At 34.4% G+C, this 20,123-nt stretch overlaps 1 protein-coding gene across 3 annotated transcripts in view; it reads right to left on the bottom strand.

Moving 5' to 3' along the window:
* Positions 1-20,123, bottom strand: part of TRAPPC9 (trafficking protein particle complex 9) — a 955,484-nt gene that overhangs the window by 467,098 nt on the left and 468,263 nt on the right. For all 3 annotated transcript variants that reach the window (XM_031955139.1, XM_031955089.1, XM_031955202.1), the window contains one exon: positions 3,854-3,964. In XM_031955139.1, coding sequence (XP_031810999.1) covers positions 3,854-3,964 — 111 coding nt within the window. The remainder of the gene's footprint in view (positions 1-3,853; positions 3,965-20,123) is intronic.

The raw sequence follows: 20,123 nt of genomic DNA on the forward strand, positions 1-20,123 counted from the left end.
TTTTTAACAAAATATTAATATTTATAAAAATATAAAAATAATAATAAAAATATAAAAATAATAATAAATATTTATTTTTTAAAAAATATTTATTTATTTAATAAGGTACCCTTAAGTTTTACAAAGTATTTTTCCTTTAACAACCAAAACAGATAAATGCAACATACACTGTAGTTACCATCCTAGAAATGGGGAAAGTGAGAGGGTAAATGAATACATGTAGAAGTTATGTGAGCAGTTATTTTGTATTACTATGGACCATCACTTTAAGGGCCAAAAGGTATGATGCCAAAAAGATCATTGAAAGTCATCTAAAGGGCCTGAGCCCAGCAACTTCTGACCATCCCCAGGCTGGATGATAGAGTACCTCCGACTTGCCTGGGGGTAGTAACTCCTCAGATACAGAGGATGATAAGTAGAAGATACAACATGGGAGTGAGCCCTAAATATACTTGTATTTTACAAAAGTTCATCCCCAAAAGATAGAATACCAGAAGGATCCAAATAGAGGATGGCTCAGCAATAGCCAGATCTATTTCCTTTTAAGCCTAGGGATCGAATTTTATTGTTCTGACACATACACCAAGCACATGCTTCCGTCCACCACATGATGACTATTTATTGGACTCCAAGGGGCCCCAGACTTTGAAATGCTTCAGTAACTAGTGGAGCCAACTTCTACAGAACTGTACAAATGGCCCAGAAAAAAGGTAGAGTCTGTTGTCCTTCTGGGGGGCACAGGAAGATGAGGAGATCTTATTACCAAGCTGAAGGAAGCTATCCCAATGTGTAGGACTATGTGAAAAGTATTCATAGATCTTTTCTCCTGAGGGATGACCCACAGTCAAGGAGGCCTTCATGCCATCCCACCTAACCGATTATACTGCTACCTCCTTTAATTCCTTCATGTGAAACAGCTCCTTCTTAAACAATGAGGAGATTTTCCAAGACATATCAAACAATCTTTTTCAATGGGCACCTGCTAAACCCTGGTCTGATGGCATCAAAGTGGCCAAGTGGTCATCAAAGGGTATCGTGCCCCTTTATGACTCCAAAACAGGATGTGGGGCATGGCACACAATATCCCTACGCTGGTGAATCAGGTGGTTGGGGAAAGGAGATGGGCAGGCGGGAGACTGGTTTTTTAGTTTTAAACAAAAAGTGTTACTTATTATTTGCAAAGCACTATTCTAGGTGATGGACAAATATAGTTGCCCAAATGACTAGACTCATCTAGCAACACAGGCACATAAAGTCTCACCTCTGGCTACAGCTACATTTGTACACATTATTTTAGCATTCTTTCAGGTTGTGTAACTGCTATTCAATTTTTACTATGAGGAAGTTTGTGAAACGTAGGGATCCAGGCCCAGACTTTATGTCAAGGTTTGAAGTAACTGAGTAACTAGGGGCAGGAACTGGAAACTATGTGGTACTTGGTCAAACTGTGCTCCCAACTCTGCCAGAAGAAATTCCTGGAACATGCAATACACAGCCTCCTTCAGACCCTAAATCATGCCCTCTTTCTACAAGGCATTAATCACTACACAGTTGTGCCACTAACCCAGTTATAAGGGCACTACTTTTTTCTAACTAGATCAGTTCACTAATCAAGAAAAGAGATAAGATCTCTAAATAAATTTTTGCTAAAAATTTGTTTAAAATGTTACTCTACTTTCCTTTAGCTGCCCACAAAAATATCTGCTAATACTGCCATCATTTTAGATGAGTGTCCAAGAACTTTGGTTATTACAGTTAAGGTAGTGGTATTCAATGAATTAAATATTTGGGGAAACTATAACATGATCTGAAATCAAGGAGGAGAAGAATGGAAGGCAGCTTTCTAGAACTGACATGATCTTCATAAGGACTGAAGTATTTTCTTCCATTTGTAAAGAAAAAAAAAAAAAACTTAAATCTGTTTAGATATTTATTAAGTCAAGATTTCAAGATTTGCTTATAAAAAAAAAAAGTTGGTGTACTCTCAAGATTCCACCAAGAAAACTTAAAAGATCTAAACCATCCTATGGTACTAACATCAACAACAGCTTTTTGACAGGTTGCAGAAAGGATCATTTGAGAGAGCAAGAATTTCTATAACACATAAGAGTCTGACAGGAAGATGCTGTGGGTGTATAAAAGGTTGAGGCTGTATTAAAATAGGAGAGTCCCACAGTAGTAAAAGATATATGTACAGTGGGTTCCTAATTTTGTTTTTATATTATTAGTATTGCTTTATTCCTTCACTTTTTTTCACTAACAGTTCTTCTCAGAGTACAAAAACATCCTAAGATGTTATATTTGTTGAACATAATTAATGTCAAATGCAAAAACATATGCAATTATCTAAAGTACCAATTTATTTCTACCTTCATCTTGATCTACACAGACCTGTAGACTTTTAGAGGTTACATATAAAGTCCACCTATCATTTGCCAATCTGTTCAGAATATTCAATTATGTCTATAGACCAGGGACTCTGGTGATGCTAGGATACTTTCTGCAACACCCTGATAACTTCCTGCAATTTCTGAGAGAGAGTGATAATAGATTTCCCCATGGACTTGCTTCCTATCTCAAGAATATGGTATGACTCTTAATTCCTTCCCTTTGTTGGACCTCTGATCAAAGTCTCCCATTTCTCATCTACTGAGTATTATCCATGCTTCTCACAAAAAGTAACACACTTTATGACATATTAGATTAAATTCAGGAGGCAGACAGAAGTCAGAAATTGAAGCCTTAAACACTGTCCATCAAGCATTCTACCATCAAGACTATTGGCTCATCTGAGCATATGGCATAAAAAGACACTATAATAAGGACTGATTTATCTAACTAAAAGATGTCCTTTTTGCATGAATTAAATGATGCCTGTCTTCAATTTTTTTCGTGCCTCTGTAAGACTATTTCCAAGATCAATGATTATTTGGGTGACTTGGAGCTTTGCAAAACATATCCTGTGAGAAGACAAATCAAGAAGGAGAGGACAACCATCACCAGGCCCTCAAAGAACCTTAGGCATAAAGGATATTTTCATGACTTGTGGACCAGAAAATATTTCTAGACACTGAGTGATTCTTTCCATTAAGCAAATGATGAACCCGCAACTTATCAAAAAGGACTACTATCCTATGTAATCATTTTGTATTCTATCCGTCCTTGTGTCAGATTCATCTTGACTCCAAACATTAATCAAAGAATCCTTTCCTATTCCTGGCAATTAGAGACAGACAAGAGAAAAACAGTTCAAAAAATCCTAGATATATGTAGAAAACTTGGCCACCCCCAATATCAAGTAGATTGTCGGATTTCAAATTGAAATGGTGTGATTGAATAGACGGTGATATCTACATTTTTCCCTCAGCAGTACTTTCATTGTACAGACGTTTCAAATTCATGAATCTATGTTGTAAACTTGATTTGGTACTCTAGATAATTTTAGCTTGATCCAACACAGACTTTAAAACAAAAATTTTTTAAAACTCTTTCTGCTTCTGCATTTCTTGGTGAAAATAGCAAAAGAACATTGCTACCACTGATGGCTATTCAAAGGAAGCATTTGGCTTGGAGACTTAGAGCAGCTGTATCACTAAAGGAAAACTGCTTAGGATATAAGAGTACTCGGGTACTAGACAGCCTGCCACCTGAGGAAACAAACACCTTTCCCTAGCATAGATGAGCCATGGTTTCTGAAAATTTTTCTAGCCCCTAATGATTAAGATGGATATCATTACCAGTGTTTCACCACTAATCAGCCTAGTAGTCCCTTGAATCTTTGGGATTGCTATGGTATCAAAAAAAAAAAAAAAAAAAAAAAAAAAAAAAAAAGGCAATGTGTAGAAGTGCTTACCTTTGGCATTCCCCAGCATGTAGAATAAGTTCTTCATTGTTCTTAGCACTGATAGTTAGCTCATGCTCTGTGGAATTGAATACATCCAGAAGGAGATGGCACTGACGGGTACTATGTAGAAAAGATACAGACACATTATTTTAAAAATTATTCACTTTTCACTCTGAAAGAGGTAACTGAAAAATCCTTAATATTTTAAGTCATTGTCCTTCCCTTGTTCTCTCATTCTTCTTGCCCGTCTCCTCCTCCCCCAAGAAAACTTGTATCTATTCACAGATATTTGCAGATCAGAGATTTTATTTTTTAAATGTTGGTTATGAAATGGACTCTACCAAGGTAATATCAGGTTAAACTGCTAAATAGAATCACAGAATCTCACAATGGAAAACGCCTAAATGAGAATTAGTCCAAAAGTTAACAGTCAGTAATCATTTATTAAGCAACTAATTTGTGCCTGACATTGTGCTAAATGTTGAGGAAAGAACCAAAGGAAGGGAGGGAGGGAAAGACAAAAAGAAGGAGGGAGGAAAGGAGGGAAAAACAGAGAGACAGAGTGACAAAGATTCTGTTTTTATGTTATCAAGAAATATCAAGAATCAATATCAAGGAATCAAAATTGATTTCTATATAAATATATATTATATCTACTGTTTCTGATTCTGCTTTGAGGCCAAAGTCAAGTCAATCACTTTCCTATATAATAACCCTCAAAGTACTTAAGAAAAATATCAAATCACTCCTAAATCTATTCTTTTCTAGGCTCAACTGCTTAAGTTCTATTAGTTGATTACTGAAATTGGAAAGAGATTCCTTCATAGCTAAGAGCTGAACTAAATGGCCTTTGGGGTTCTGATTTGTGATTCAAGGATAATAGTTTCAAATCTTCTAGTAATCTTTGTCTCCCTTAGGCAAAATTCTAGCCTAAGAAATATAAATAGAACTGAGAATACCAATGCCTAAGAGAACTAGGTGAAAAAAGATCTGTGAATAAATATTCTCACTAGTGATGTAGGAGAGACAATATACCCTTGTCATTTCAGCAAAAAGGTAGCTGCCAAAGATTGGAAATAGAAGTTTAAACCACTCACAGATTCCCACATTTAATAAGTCAAGGTGAGAAGTCAACTATTCTGCATATAGGAAGAAGCATTCCATTTCCATTTTGAACAATTTTCTAGGAGGCAGCATTAAGAGTGTAAAAAAAAGACAAAGCTTTAAGTCAGAAGATTTAGGTTCAATTTCTTACTTTCTTCTGCTTAAGAGGCACATAACTTTTGGCTAGACACTTTCCTTCTATGTGAATTAGTCAGTCAGTGAACTAGCATTTATTCAGCACCTACTATGTGCTTAAGGGAGGGAAAAAGGTGGAAAAAAGTTCCTCCTCTTAAGGAATTCACAGTTTAATGTGAGGGGAAGGAGTATTCATAAAAAATTATGATATAGATGAGCTATAAAGAAGATAAACTAAGACCATCTCAGATGAGAAGAATTAAGATCAAGGAGAATCAGAAAAGGAAGCCTTGAAGAAGAGGGAATTTTAACTGAGAAGTGGAAGGTTGTATCTGAGGAACAGCAAAAGAGATAATAACTGTCACTACCAAATGTAAGATCAGAAATAAATAAAGATACTAGGATACTAGGAGAATAATGTTTAAAAAGCAAAATTGGTCAATTGAGAAAGGAGGTACAAAAGCTCAATGAGGAAAATAATCCCTTAAAACTTAGAATTGGGAACTTAATGATTTTATGAGAATCAAGATACAATAATGCAAAAACCAAAAAATGAAAAAAATAGAAAAATGTGAAATATCTCATTGAAAATACAACTGATTTGGAAAATGGATCCAAGTGAGATAATTTTAAAATTATTGGTCCACCTGAAAGTCATAATCAAAAAAAGGGCCTGGACATCATCTTTCAAGAAATTATCAAGACAAACTGTCCTGATATTCTAGTACCGACAGGTAAAACAGAAATTGAAAAAAATTCACCAATCATTTCCTGAAAGAGATCTCAAAATGAAAATTCCCAGGAATATTATAGCTATCCAAAACTCCCAAGTCAAGGAGAAAATATGGTAAACATCCAGAAAAAAACAATTTAAATACATTAAAGCCACAATCAGGATAATACAAGATCTAGAAGATTCTACATTAAAAACCCAGAAGGTTTGGAATATGATATTCCAGAGAGCATTGGAGCTAGGATTACAACCAAGAATCAAATGCTCAGCAAAATTGTATATAATCTGTCAGAGGAAAAGGTGGTCATTCAATGAAATAGTGGATTTTCAAGCATTCATGATGATGAAAATTTGATTTTCAAATACAGAACTCAGGAGAAATATAAGCAGGTAATCAGCAAAGTGATATTACAAGAGATTTAGTAAAGTTTGTCTTTTTACATTTTTACATGGGAGGCAAATACTTATAACGTATTTAAATTTTCTCATTATTATGGCAGTTTGAAGGACACAGATGTGAGCAGAAAAAGAAGGGATAATATCTTTTTAAAATTTTGAAATTAAAGAGGGAAGAGAGGAATATACTGGGAGAAAGGGTCTGCCATTAAAAAAAAGGGAAGAAAAAACTTTTACAATGGAGAGGAAGAGGAGAAAGTGAGGGCGAGTGAATGAACTTTAGTCTCATCAGAATGGGCTCAAAGAGGAAATAATATACACACTCAATATGGGTATAGAAATCTATCTTACACTGCAGGAAAACAAAAAGAGAATGAGATATCTGAAGAGGGAAGGAAAAAAGAAAGGGCATATTTGGAGAGGGAGTAGTAAGTAGAAAAACACTTTTGAGAAGTAATGGTCTATTTTTTTAAAAGACTTCTGTACTTTGTGAACTGATTTACTAAAGAAGAGGTTTTTGAACAAGAATATCGATCATGCAGTTGGGCCACATTGCAGGCATCACATCATTAACAGGCCACAAGGTATTCCTGGAAAATCCATTTTACAATCTATTACAAATATGAGATATTTCAAGAGAAGGTAAGTACCCTATTGTGATGATGATATATCCTTAAAATACTCTCCCTTTTCCTATGACTGTTTAACTCTAGAAAGGCGGAGGGCCTACTCTAATGGAGTTACAGTGAATGTGAGACAGTCATTCATTCTGACAGCCATCAACGCCCAGCCTCCTCAGTCAGCTCAAGGCAAACGGAACCTTGAAGAATAAAGATCTATTACACCCTTGTCATAACTTCATGAAATCTTTAATCACAGCAAAATCTTTCATCAGTAAAATGAACTTGTAAAACATTTATCGGGGAAAAGGAATCCAAGTTAAACTGAGGGAAATGAAAGAGCAAAGTTTTACATATAGAGTAAGATAAATGCAAACAGTAATATATGTTAAAAGTTGTACAAATGTGTATATATGCATACACACATATGAATATATACACAAATACAAACTACACACATGCATACATCATATGTTCATATGTGAACATACATACACATGGTTACATAGATGTAACTACAGCAAGTTATGAAGACCACATACTAAGGCATGGGAATAATTCACTGATAAGATACTGAATTGATAAGAAGAAAGTGTATTGATCAAACAACAGTTTCTCAAAGAATGAAGGAATGCACTTATATAAATACACACACATACATACATATACATGCACATGCACACGCACACACACACACACACACACACATACACACATAGATTCTGTTTCTCTTTGAAACCACAAATTAGAAAATTTCAAGAGAGATAATAGATCTGATACAACTGGCACATCTTTCTTTTTCACTTCTTCTGCTTTTAAACTTTACATATGTAAGGTTTTCATTCATTGCCAAGAGTAACACCTTCATTTCACTGTAGCTCCTCACTTCCTAACACGTTTAAACATTAACCTCTGTTCTATATCTGCCAAAGCCCTAGTCCTTTAAGTATCAAAATCACAATATTATAGAATCCCAAGTCAAAAGAAGTCTAAAGTTTAGCCAGTTGAAACCAAACCCAACCAAAAAATCTTCTATATAAAAGTTGGAAATTAACAAAGTACAGAAATAAGAACTGTATCATTTATAAGAGATGTAGGCTAGCATAGGCTCTACTGACATAAATTAAGCAACAAAAGGAATATGGATTTTTTTTAACAAACCAATGCTAACTAATTATTCAAAATTAAAATAACAGAAATGCAAATAATCTATTGTTTAGCACAGTGAGAAAAAATATCTTTGAAATAATCATAACACCAAAGAAGTATTATCCCCTTCTCTTTTCCCCTACATTTGCTTCCCATGATCGTCACGCACGCGCTGCTATCCTTTTAATCTTTATCTCACATTGGACTGCTCTCTGCACTCAAAACATATTCTATTCTCTCGTTCTATTTGCCCAAGCTATTCCCTATACTTGGAATGACTGTCTTTCTGTTTTTGCTTGCAAAATTTCTACTGATTACTTCAAGCAAAAGCTCTTAGGCTTCTCACATACAAAAGTATATTATCTAATACAGCATAAACTATAAAGTGTTGGGATTTCTCATAGAAATCTTTCCCCCAAACTGACACTACCTAATAAGTATTTATCATGTACCCATGTCTAGTGCACTATATAGGGCTCTAAAGGAAACATAATCACAAAATCATTGTCATGAATATCTTCAAAGATCTCATAGTATAATAATAAATATTTTTAAGAAATATATTCTATTGTACACTTTTAACTTATATTGGATTACTTGCTGTCTGGAGAGGAAAGAAGGGAGAAAAAAATTGGAATATAAGGTTTTCCAAGGGTGAATGTTGAAAACTACCTTTGTATATATTTTGAAAAGGAAAAACTATTATTTAAAAAGAAAAAAAAAAAAGAAATATATTCTAACATGCACACCCAAAGTAAGGCTTGAGCTTCAAAACAGTCCCTAGAGCATCCAGTGAAAGAATCATTGCTATTGCTTCTGTTCTAAAAAATATCAACAGAACCAAAACAAAAGATACATTTAAAAAATAGAATATCCTTCTCCTCCTGTATCAGTTCCTTTATGACTTGATTATTTCTTCCTCTTGTATCACTACTGACTCAGTTTGCCGTGTAAACTACCTCATTGTTATTTCTGATTTCTCCCCTATCCCTCATCTCTCACATTCAAATCCCTGTGAATACCATTCCCACAGTTTTTTTCACTTTCCTCCTTTATTTCTACCACCACTACCATATTCCAAGCCTTCCTTACTCTCATCTAGAAAAATGTCAAAGTTTCCAAATGGGTCTTCTCTCTTTTCCTAGTCCCTCTCCTCCGTTCAATCCTTCACACCACTGCTAGAATATTTTTTTGCACATAGCTATATCGTGATGTAATTCCTCTACTTATTTTGTTTAATGAGTTTCTAAGTCTTCAAATAAACTTCAACCTCCTATATTGGGCATTCAAGGTTCTTACATCTGTCTCTATTTTACCTTTTAATCCTTTGTCACACCAGACTGTTAAGATCACAGACAGTGGGGAAAACTCTGGGTGAGGTATAAGACCCTTCAGCCCAGAGGGAACCTGCTGACAGTGTCTGGTTCGGCTCCCCATCTCCCACAAGGGCTCTTGGCCTTCCTGAGAAGTCAGGGGGCGGTGATAACCTGTGTTGTGATTGAAGCAGAGGGATACCAGGTGGAAGAGTGATACCAGGTGGCAAACTACATACAATAGCAAGTTGTTCATGTGGTCCCATGTGGGCAGTATATACTTAGTGCATGCCCAGTGTTTTTGTTACATAAAGGTATGAGGGTGTAAAAAGGGGAAAGTCCTTGGAATAAATGGACTCCATTTTTCCACCATCCTCAGGAGTCCCGCCTCATCACTTCTCTACTAGGAGTGAGTATTTTAATCACCCTGGCATGGGGGCTCTAGAAAGCATGGTATATTTTGTTACCCCAACTTAGGGGCTGTTGAAAGCAGGACACAACAAAGTATACTCAAAATATGACCCATTCTCTTGGTTGAAGAATTTCTACTCATTATTTGAAGCAAAATTCAAATGCCATTTCTATGAAGTTTGTCCCAATTCTGAGACTTCAAAGAACAATTTATTCCATTGCAAGCCAATAGATTTATTCAATTTAAGTACGTATGTATAATTATTTGTGTTTATGACTTATCTAATAAACTGCAAATTCTATGACTGAAACTGTTCTTTTCAAGGTAATCAATGAACTTAAATTGCTTCTCATTCCTCAAAATATTGATAATTTACCCATTAATTTCTCATTCATCATGAGTTCCTTAAATGGAAGCACCCTGTTTTAATAATTTTTCTCTCGTAGTTCTTTCCATAAAATAGATAACAATGAATGATTGCTGAGTGAAAGAAAGATGAAGATGAAACCTTGAGGTAAATCATTCTTTTCTAACTATAATTAAATCACATATACTCTCTTAGTCCCAATTTTCCAAACTGTAAAATGAGAACAAAAATATCACCTAACAAGGGAATGTTGTAGGAATTAAATAAGATAAATATGGAAAACATTTTGGAAATCTTTAAATGTTACATAAATTTTAGTTGTTATCATTATCAGAGTTTGATATTCCAGAAATCAATAATAATGAAAATAATTATTATTAAGAATAACATGAACTGATATTTATGTAGTAATTTTCAGTTTGCTTTCTATAAACTATTTCAATGTTAGTATAAATTAATATTTAGTTCCCAGGTTTAAAAAAAAACAACAACAACTTATTTCCTACTGTTTTCTGGAATATTTTAAGCTTAGAATTCATACAGCTTCTATGTGTAGTCTTGCATGGAGAAATGGGTTTTCTTGTTATGCATTTTTTAAATTTTATTTATTTGTTGGTATGTTTTTAATACACTTTTTTGAGTCACGTTGGGAGAGAAAAATCAAAACAAAAGGGAAAAACCATGGGAAAGAAAAAAAAAAAACAGAAAAAAGAAGTGAACATAGCATGTGTTGATTTACATTCAATCTCTATGGTTATTTTTCTGGATACATATAGCATTTTCTATTCAAAGTCTATTAGGGTTGCCTTTGGATCACTGAACCACTGAGAAGAACCAAGTCTTTCATAGCTGATCATTACACATTCTTGCTATTATTGTGTAAAGTGTATTACTGGTTCTGCTTGTTTCACTCAGCATCAGTTCATGTAAATCTTTCCAGGCCTTTCTAAAATCATCTTGGTAATCATTTTTTATAGAACAATAATATTCCATTACCTTAATATACCACAACTTGTTCAGCTATTCACCAATTGATGGGTAGCTACTCATTTTCTAATTCTTTGCTACCACAAAAAGAGCTACTACAAACATTTTTGCACATGCACATAATCCTGTTCCCTCCTTTATGATTTGCGTGGGATACAGATCCAAATTTCTCTCTAGAATGGTTGGAGCCATTTACAACCCCAGCAACAATGTATTAGTGTCCCACTTTTCCCCACATCCCATCCAACATTTATCATTATTTTTTCCTGTCACCTTAGCCAATCAGAGAGGTATAAGTTGATAACTCAAAGTTGTTTTAATTTACATTTCTCTAACCAATAGTGATTCAGGGAATTTTTTTTTCATATGAATATAGATGGCTTTAATTTAATCATCTGAAAACTGTCTGTTCATATCCTTTGACCATTTATCAATTGGGTATAATTCACTATTTGTGATAATCTTTTGTATCATCAGCACATGGTAGAAAGAGGCTGACCTGCAAATATAAGCTAAATGCTATCCTTTCCTCTTAAGAGTGAACAGGGAAGCGTCGGTTCTTTTGAATCCAAACTCTTCCTCCTAATCCACAGATATCTCGGGGGGGATGATAAATTCTGTCTTGATATTCCTCTCTGAAAATGAAAAAAGGAATACTAAACTTCATCAGTACTCCTGAGGTCTATCTGTCCCTTTTTCCCTAGCCAGAATGCTGATGAAGTCATTGGCTCCACTTCTCTCTCCAGATGTGGGCCTGGTCTGATCTACCATAATACCTACACCATGTAGGTATCCCATATAGACAGATTAATCTTATATAGGCAAATTAGTTTGATCTTTACTTGGTAAGCATAAACACAATAACTATTACATCATTTACATTTAAAATGTGGTGAGTATAAATATACATATACTACATATATATATATATATATATATATATATATATGTGTGTGTGTATGTGTGTAGTATATGTATGAAGGGTCCACTAAAGGACGAGACACCAAGGAGAAAAGGTCTACTTCTACTACAAATCTATTGGCCTTTTCCAAACCTATTATGCTAGACATTTTTCAACATGCCATGCTTCCAGAAGGGACTATTACTCAATATTAAGATCAATAGATTTTTTTTGCAAATCATGTAATCAAAGAATTGAATCCGAATCAGTCTTCATTTTAAAAATTAAAAATAAAAACAAACATATCACAGAAAAATCAGTTTTAGTTTTTTTGTGTGTGTGTAATGAATAGACTGATATTCACCTTTGCAATAGCTCTTTAGTTATTATGTTTTCTCTGTTTGAATGTGTAAGAAGATTTCAGCATGTGTCCACAGGATTATGCTTGTTAAATAAATCTTTTCAGAAATCCATGTCTGACATTCTCGGACAAATAATGAAACCATTTTCTGGATATGCACATAGTCACTTACCAGGGACAAAGAAGATGTAGTATTTTAGTTTAAAATGTATGACAAAAATATTTAAAAGAATAAAATTTAGAATTTTCTGATTCATGAATGTCTATTGTGACTAGAATATTAAAATAGAAGAGCAGAAAAAGAATGCAAAACACATCAGGGAAAGAAATGATCAATTGAAACAATTGCATCAAGCTCTTAATAGGAACAAAGTACTACAGTACTTTAAGTGGAGGGTATAGAAAGATTTTAGATGACACTATTTCTTTATTTAAGACACTTAAGTATGAAGTAATAGAGTCAAAAGAGAAATCCAGTGTAAGCAAGTGAAATGTAAGGAAGGAGAGAACACTTTAAGCTGAGAAAATAAGTAAAGTCTTCATAGAAGAAATGGTATCCATAAGCATGGATAGAAGGAAGGTAGAAAAGTAGTCATTAAGTCAGAAACAAAGAAGGAGTACATTGCAGGCATTAATATCCAGAAATACACAATTACAGGAAATAACAACAAGTTCAGAGAAGAGCTAGTAGTCCATTTCAATTGGAATTGCTAATTCATGAACAATAGTAATATAACATAAGGCTGGAAAAGTAGATTAAAAGCAGATTGTTAAGGATCATAAATTTAAGCTAAAGGAATTTATATTTTATTTTGTAGGAAATCAAGAAACACTGAAAACTATTAAGCAAGGGAACAGTATGGTCAAATTTGTGTCTTAGGAATGTTGTTTTGTGATCTAATTTAAAGGAATGGACTGAATATTGGAGGGAATAGAGATAAAATTATAATAATCATGACAATAACAATAGGTAGCATTTATATAGTGCTTTAAGGTCTCTATTTAAGGAAAAAATTTAGTAAAGTTTTTTCCCCAGTTAGTACCTGCTACATTGTTTTTGACTTCTTTGGACTTCTCCAGAATACCTTTGGGGCTGATAGTATCTTCTTCTTTTCCCCTTTCCACCTCCCCTTGTTTTTTAACTTCCATTTGGACATAGTCTTCCCCCATTAGACTGTAAGCTTTTTGACAATAAGTATTATCTTAGTTTTATCTTTATTTATATCTTGTCTAACACAGAGAGAGTATTTAATAATTAATTATTGACTATTGATTAACATCTTAACTAAATGCCCCACATGCATGTCAAACTCAACAAATCTAAAACAAACCCTTGATTTCTCTCCTACTGACTGGGAAACATTCCTAATTTCCCCCACTTTACTTTTACTGTAAAGGCATTTTGTTTTGCTTCATTTTTTTTACTGGGAGAGGAAGGGGAGATAAAGTAGAATTTTTTTTATTAATTGAAAAAAAATGAAATGGAATTTTTCAAAATACTGTCAAGGGTACCATAATTCGCCCAATTGCCCAGGCTCAGACTCTCAGTGAACTCTTCCACTCTTCATTGTCATCCATGTTGCATATCCAATCCAGAATCATATTATCACTTCCACCTTCACAATGTCCCTTCTATGTCCCTTCTCTCTACCCGCAGAGACACTATTTTGGTATAAGTCTGGTCATTTTTTGCCTAGACTACTGTAATAGGTTTCTGATTCATCTCACTGCCTCATATCCCCACTCTAATTCATCTTCCACTTCTCTGCCAAAGTGGTCTTCCCAAAGCAGAGATCTCTTGTGTTATTTCCCTTTACTTGACAGACTTCAAAAGCCCTATTACTTCCATGATCAACTAAACAGCTGTTTAGTATGTAAAGTCCTTACAATATAAATTCTTCCCTTATTTCCACACTTTGCACTATACTCCCCTATATGGATTCAAGGCCCCAACCAAAATGGCCTTCTTGATGCATGTGGTTGATGAAACTCCATCTCCTAACTGTCAGCCATGCCTAAAATGGTTGCTTTTCTTACCTATATCTCCTGGCTATCTTCAGGGGTGAAAACAAGTGCCACTTTTTACAAGTAAATCTTTCTAGGTATCACACACACAAATAAACTGTTAGTATTTTCCATCTGAGATTACCTTCCATTTATATTGTATCTATCTTTGGCATATACATAATTATTTGAATGTTGTCTCCTTCATTAGAACATGAGCTCTTTGAGAGCATGAGCTGTTTTTGCATTTTTTCCTCCATGTCTAGCACACCGTTAACCACATAGCGTTCAATAAATGCTCACTGATTTAAAAAAAAATCTAAGTTTAAAACAAACTGAAATATCTTCTTAACTCTTTGCAGTTAAACTCATATCTCAAAAATATTCTGGTGCTGAACTTCATAACCAAAATTAATGATTACTGAATGGCCATGTGGTATGAGGGCCCAAGCAAGATGCATTACTCTGTAAAAGTCTCTCTCATTCTTGGTAATAGTTGTTCTCTGTTTACTACTAACATCCAGACTCCTTAGTTTGGCCCTTAGGGCCCTCTGCAATCTACCCCGATACCATTTTAACTTTCCTTCCCACAGCCTAATTACTCTATGCTCCAGGTAATGTAAACTATTTTTGTACCCCTTCTTTTCCACTGAGATGTCGCTGATCATATTGTTTCCTTTCCAGAAGACCTATACAACACCTATACTCTGGCTATTGAAAAACAACTGATCCTTCAAAGCCCAGATGAACAATGTGAGATTTTTCATGAAGCTTTGTCTAATTCTGCTATGGGAAAATGATCTCTTCCTCATGATAATAGCCATTTGTAAATCCTATTAATATATCATCTTTTTTATATTATGGTTGTTTGAAGCCACGTATTATGTCTCCTTTCTGATTATAAACATCTTGACAGCAGGTACCGTTTTATTTTTCATTTTTGTATCCCTTCATTGGACATAGTAGGATATTCCATGTTCGAAGATCCTTTTAAAAACTAATTAAGAAAGGAACAAACATTATTTTTTTTTTTTCTGAAGCAACTGGGGTTAAGTGACTCGCCTAGGATCACACAGCCAGGAAGTGTTAAGTGTCTGAGATCAGATTTTGAACTCAGGTCATCCTGACTTCAGGGCTGGTGCTCTACCTACTGTGCCACCTAGCTGCCCCTGGAACAAACATATTAATTTAAAAAAATATCAGACTTGGTTAAGCATATTGGCCAATCTGTTACACATACTCCCTCCTTTCCTGTAAGAAACAATAATTCACTGGAGACTTTGGATGTCTTCCCATAGTATATAGAAGTTCTTGAGTTCTCTGAAGGCCAATGAAGCACATGCATTTGCTTATCCTACTACAAGTTTTATTGGAAAAATCTATAGTAGAATTCTCTAAATGGGCTAAATATCAAAGCATACACAATGCTAAAGGTAAAATAGCATATAAAAGGGGGTGATGGTCACAGAAACTCATGAAGACTTTCTACTAAGGTATGGGGAACAATAACAAAAGCATGTATTCCCAATAACAATGATCTCAAATATACATAATATTTTATAATTGAGGCAATATTATACCCTTTATTTCATTTGACTATCCCATTAGTTCTATGAAAAAAAACGGGGTAGGAAGTGATTATGCCCAATTTACAGAGAGAGACTGTGGCTCACATAGGGAATGATCTATTACAAAAAGCATAATTTTTTGAATCAGGAAATTTACTTGAAATCTGGTTGTTCTATGTAAAAGACCCCAGATATTGGGGAACTCTGAGAAAAGTATGCTTGAAGCAAAGATACTTACAGCAGGGTATTAACTCAGTGTGATTAATGAGATGAGGCTCTCTAGTACTAAGTTATACTTAGTACTTAGTGTCATATGGTGATGTAATGGTTTTCTAGTTCACACATACTTAGTGTGCTGTAATGATGTAATTGTACTAAGGTATTTAAGGGCTGAGAGGACTGAAAATTGAAACATTCCATCTTTGACCATCCTCCTGGTGACTCTTCTGCCAACTTCACTCATCCACTAAGACCAAGGCTGGTCCCGAGATCTTCCAGAGACCTAGTCCAGACACTACAATTCTATTTCCTATAGATATTACAATTCAGCAAATCATTTCAATTCTCTGAATATCAATTTCATTGCACATAAAATGAGATGGATAGATTGGATCAGATATGGATAGAATTACAGAGTTTGGAAGGGCATTATCAATGATCTGCCCCAACTCTTACTCAAAGTGAATGCACCCAAATTTTACTTAAAGACCTCCAATGACTGAGGAACACACTGCCTTCTGAGACAATGCACTGTACTTGTGAATAGCTTAAATAGCCTCTTTACAACTTCCTGCTTGTAGTTCTTCCTTCAGGACAATGCAAAATCAATCAACCAAAATCATTTAGTCCAAACCTCTTACATTATATAAGAAGTCACCTAATCATTCCCCATGAAGAGTCTTCCTTCATATGTGAAAAAAACAAAGCTGTCATTCCTTTCAAGTACTCTATTCCTCAGCTCTAGGACATTAACTCAGGACCTTTTGCTATTCTGGCTCTCTTCTACATATTTTATCTATCATATCAATGTCGTTCCCACTTTCCTTAGAGGAAACACAGTCTTAAAGTAGAACTCAAATTAGTTTTTAAAGGAATAATTTCCTCATTGTTAAAGGTGTTCAAGCAATATTAAAAACATAATATATGGGAGAGATAAATCAATTAAAAATAAGAGAGTATATATTTCTTATTACTAGAGACTAAAGTCTATCTAGAATAAACCCAATCCCTCCTTGTATTTATTAAATATATATGACCATGTTGTTCTCTGCCAATTGAAACACATTCTGTCCTGTTCTTGGGGGGAAGGAGGATGGAGTGGATGGAATTAATTTAAAAGGTTGTTTCTAAATAGCTGTAGTTGCAAATGGCATTATTGAATGACTTGAAAAGACAAGAATCAGTCAAGCAAAATGAAAAAAAAAAAAAAATGAAAAAACAGAAAAACATGTTAAATACCTACTTGGGAAAACAACAGACCTAGAAAATATATCTAGGAGAGACAATCTAAGGATTGTTGGATTCCCTGAAAATCATGACGAAAAAATGAGCCTAGACACTATTTTTCAGGAAAACATCAAATGGAACTGCCCAGATGTTAAAGAAACAGAAGGTAAAATAGACTCTGAAAGAATTCATCAATCATCTACTGAGAGAGACCCCAAAATTAAAACTCCAAGAAATATTGTAGCTAAATTCCAGAACTATCAGACCAAGGGAAAAATACTACAAGCAGTCAGGGAAAAAAAAAAAAAACACAATTCAAATACAGAGGAGCCACAATAAAGATTACTCAGGATCTAGCAGTGTCCACATTAAAGTATCAAAGAACCTGGAATTGGATATTCTGAAAGGCTAAGGAACTTGGTATACAGCCAAGAATAACTTACTCAAAAGAACTCAAGAGAAGCTAAAAAGGTAAAAAGAACTCTTGAGAATTATATTTCTGTTATGAGTATACATAAAGAGTACATGTATAATTTAGTTTTACCATTATAATATAAAAAAGGAACTAGAGGTGGAAAGGAAATTGTATCAGAAAAAAAGGAAAAGCGGAGGTACTACATCTCATGAAGAGGCAAAGAAAACCTATTATATCTGAGGGAAAGAAGGGAGGGGAATGAACATAGTGTGAATCTTACTCTCATCAGAATTGGCTCAAAGGGAAAATATTAAACATATTCACTTTACAAACAAACTTCTCCCACATCATTGAAAAGTGGGAGGGGAAAAGTGAAAAGGGAAGGGGTAGGATAAATAGAAGAGAATAGAAAATTTTAAGTGAAAGGTTTAAGAAAAGGGAAGGCACTCTAAGGGAGGGGAAGGGAGAGATCCTAAAGAGGGAGGGCTGCATGAGGCAAGTAGTGCTCATATATTCAGTACTGGGGAGTGGGGTAAGGGAGAAAGAAAAGAGAAAAGTATAATTTGGGGTTAACAAGATGGCAGGAAATAAGAATTAGTAATTTTAACCATAAAAGTGAATGGGGTAAACTACCCCATAAAACACAGGCAGATAGCAGCCTAGATTAAAAGTTAGAATAAAACAATATGTTGTTTACTTAGAGAACCCCAGAAATTCTACTAAAAGGCTATTAGAAATAATCCACAACTTTAGCAAAGTTACAGGATACAAAATAAATCCACACAAATCCTCAGCATTTTTATACATCACTAACAAAATCCAACAGCAAGAGATACAAAGAGAAATTCCATTTAAATTAACTGTCGATAGTATAAAATATTTGGGAATCTATCTGCCAAAGGAAAGTCAGGAACTATATGAGCAAATCTACAAAATATTTTATACACAAATAAAGTCAGATCTAAACAATTGGAAAAATATATTAAGTGCTCTTGAATAAGTTGAGCAAATATAATTAAGATGACAATACTACCTACTAATCTATTCATTTAGTGCTATACCAATCAGATTCCAAGAAACTATTTTAATAACCTAGGAAAAATAACAACAAAATTCATATGGAAGAACAAAAGGTCAAGAATTTCAAGAGAACTAATGAAAAAAAAAAAATCAAATGAAGGCAGCCTAGCTGTACCAGATAAAAAACTATATTATAAAGCATCAGTCACCAAAACCATTTGGTATTGGCTAAGAAACAGACTAGTTGATTAGTCGAATAGGTTAGGTTCACAGGACTAAACAGTCAATAACTATAGCAACCTAGTGTTTGACAAACCCAAAGACCCCCAACTTTTGGGGTAAGAATTCACTATTTGACAAAAACTGCTGGGAAAACTGGAAATTAATATGGCAGAAAGTAGGCATTGACTCACACTTAACACCATACACTAAGATAAGATCAAAATGGGTTCATGATTTAGGCATAAAGAATGAGATTATAAATAAATAAGAACATAGGATAGTTTACCTCTCAGACTTGTGGAGGAGGAAGGAATCTGTGACCAAAGAAGAACTGGAGATCATTATTGATCACAAAATAAAAATTTTGATTATATCAAGCTAAAAAGCTTTTGTACAAACAAAACTAATGCAAACAAAATTAGAAAGAAAGCAATAAGTGGGAAAACAGTTTTACAGTTAAAGGTTCTGATAAAGGCCTCATTTCCAAAATATATATATAATTGACTCTAATTTATAAGAAATCAAGCCATTTTCCAATTGATAACTGGTCAAAGGATATGACCAGACAATTTTCAGATGATGAAATTGAAACTATTTCTACTCATATAAAAGAGTGTTCCAAATCACTATTAATCAGAGAAATGTAAACTAAAACAACTCTGAGATACCACTACACACCTGTCAGATGGGCTAAGATGACAGGAAAAGATAATGATGAATATTGGAGATGTGGGAAAACTGAGACACTAATGCATTGTTGGTGGGAACTGTGAACACATCCAACCATTCTGGAGAGCAATTTGGAAATATGCTCAAAAAATTATCAAACTGTGCATACCCTTTGATCCAGAAGTGTTACTACTGAGCTTATATCCCAAAGAGATTTTAAAGAAAGCAAAGGGACCCATATGTGCAAAAATGTTTTTACCATCCCTTTTCGTAGCAGTTAGAAACTGGAAATTGAATGGATGCCCATCAGTTGGGGAATGGCTGAATAAATTGTGGTATTTGAACGTTATGGAATATTATTGTTCTGTAAGAAATGATCAGCAGGATGAATGCAGAGTCTTGGAGAGACTTACACGAACTGATGCTAAGTGAAATGAGCAGAACCAGGAGATTGTTA

This window comes from Sarcophilus harrisii, chromosome 1, assembly GCF_902635505.1.
Source record: "Sarcophilus harrisii chromosome 1, mSarHar1.11, whole genome shotgun sequence".
Lineage (NCBI taxonomy): Eukaryota > Metazoa > Chordata > Mammalia > Dasyuromorphia > Dasyuridae > Sarcophilus > Sarcophilus harrisii.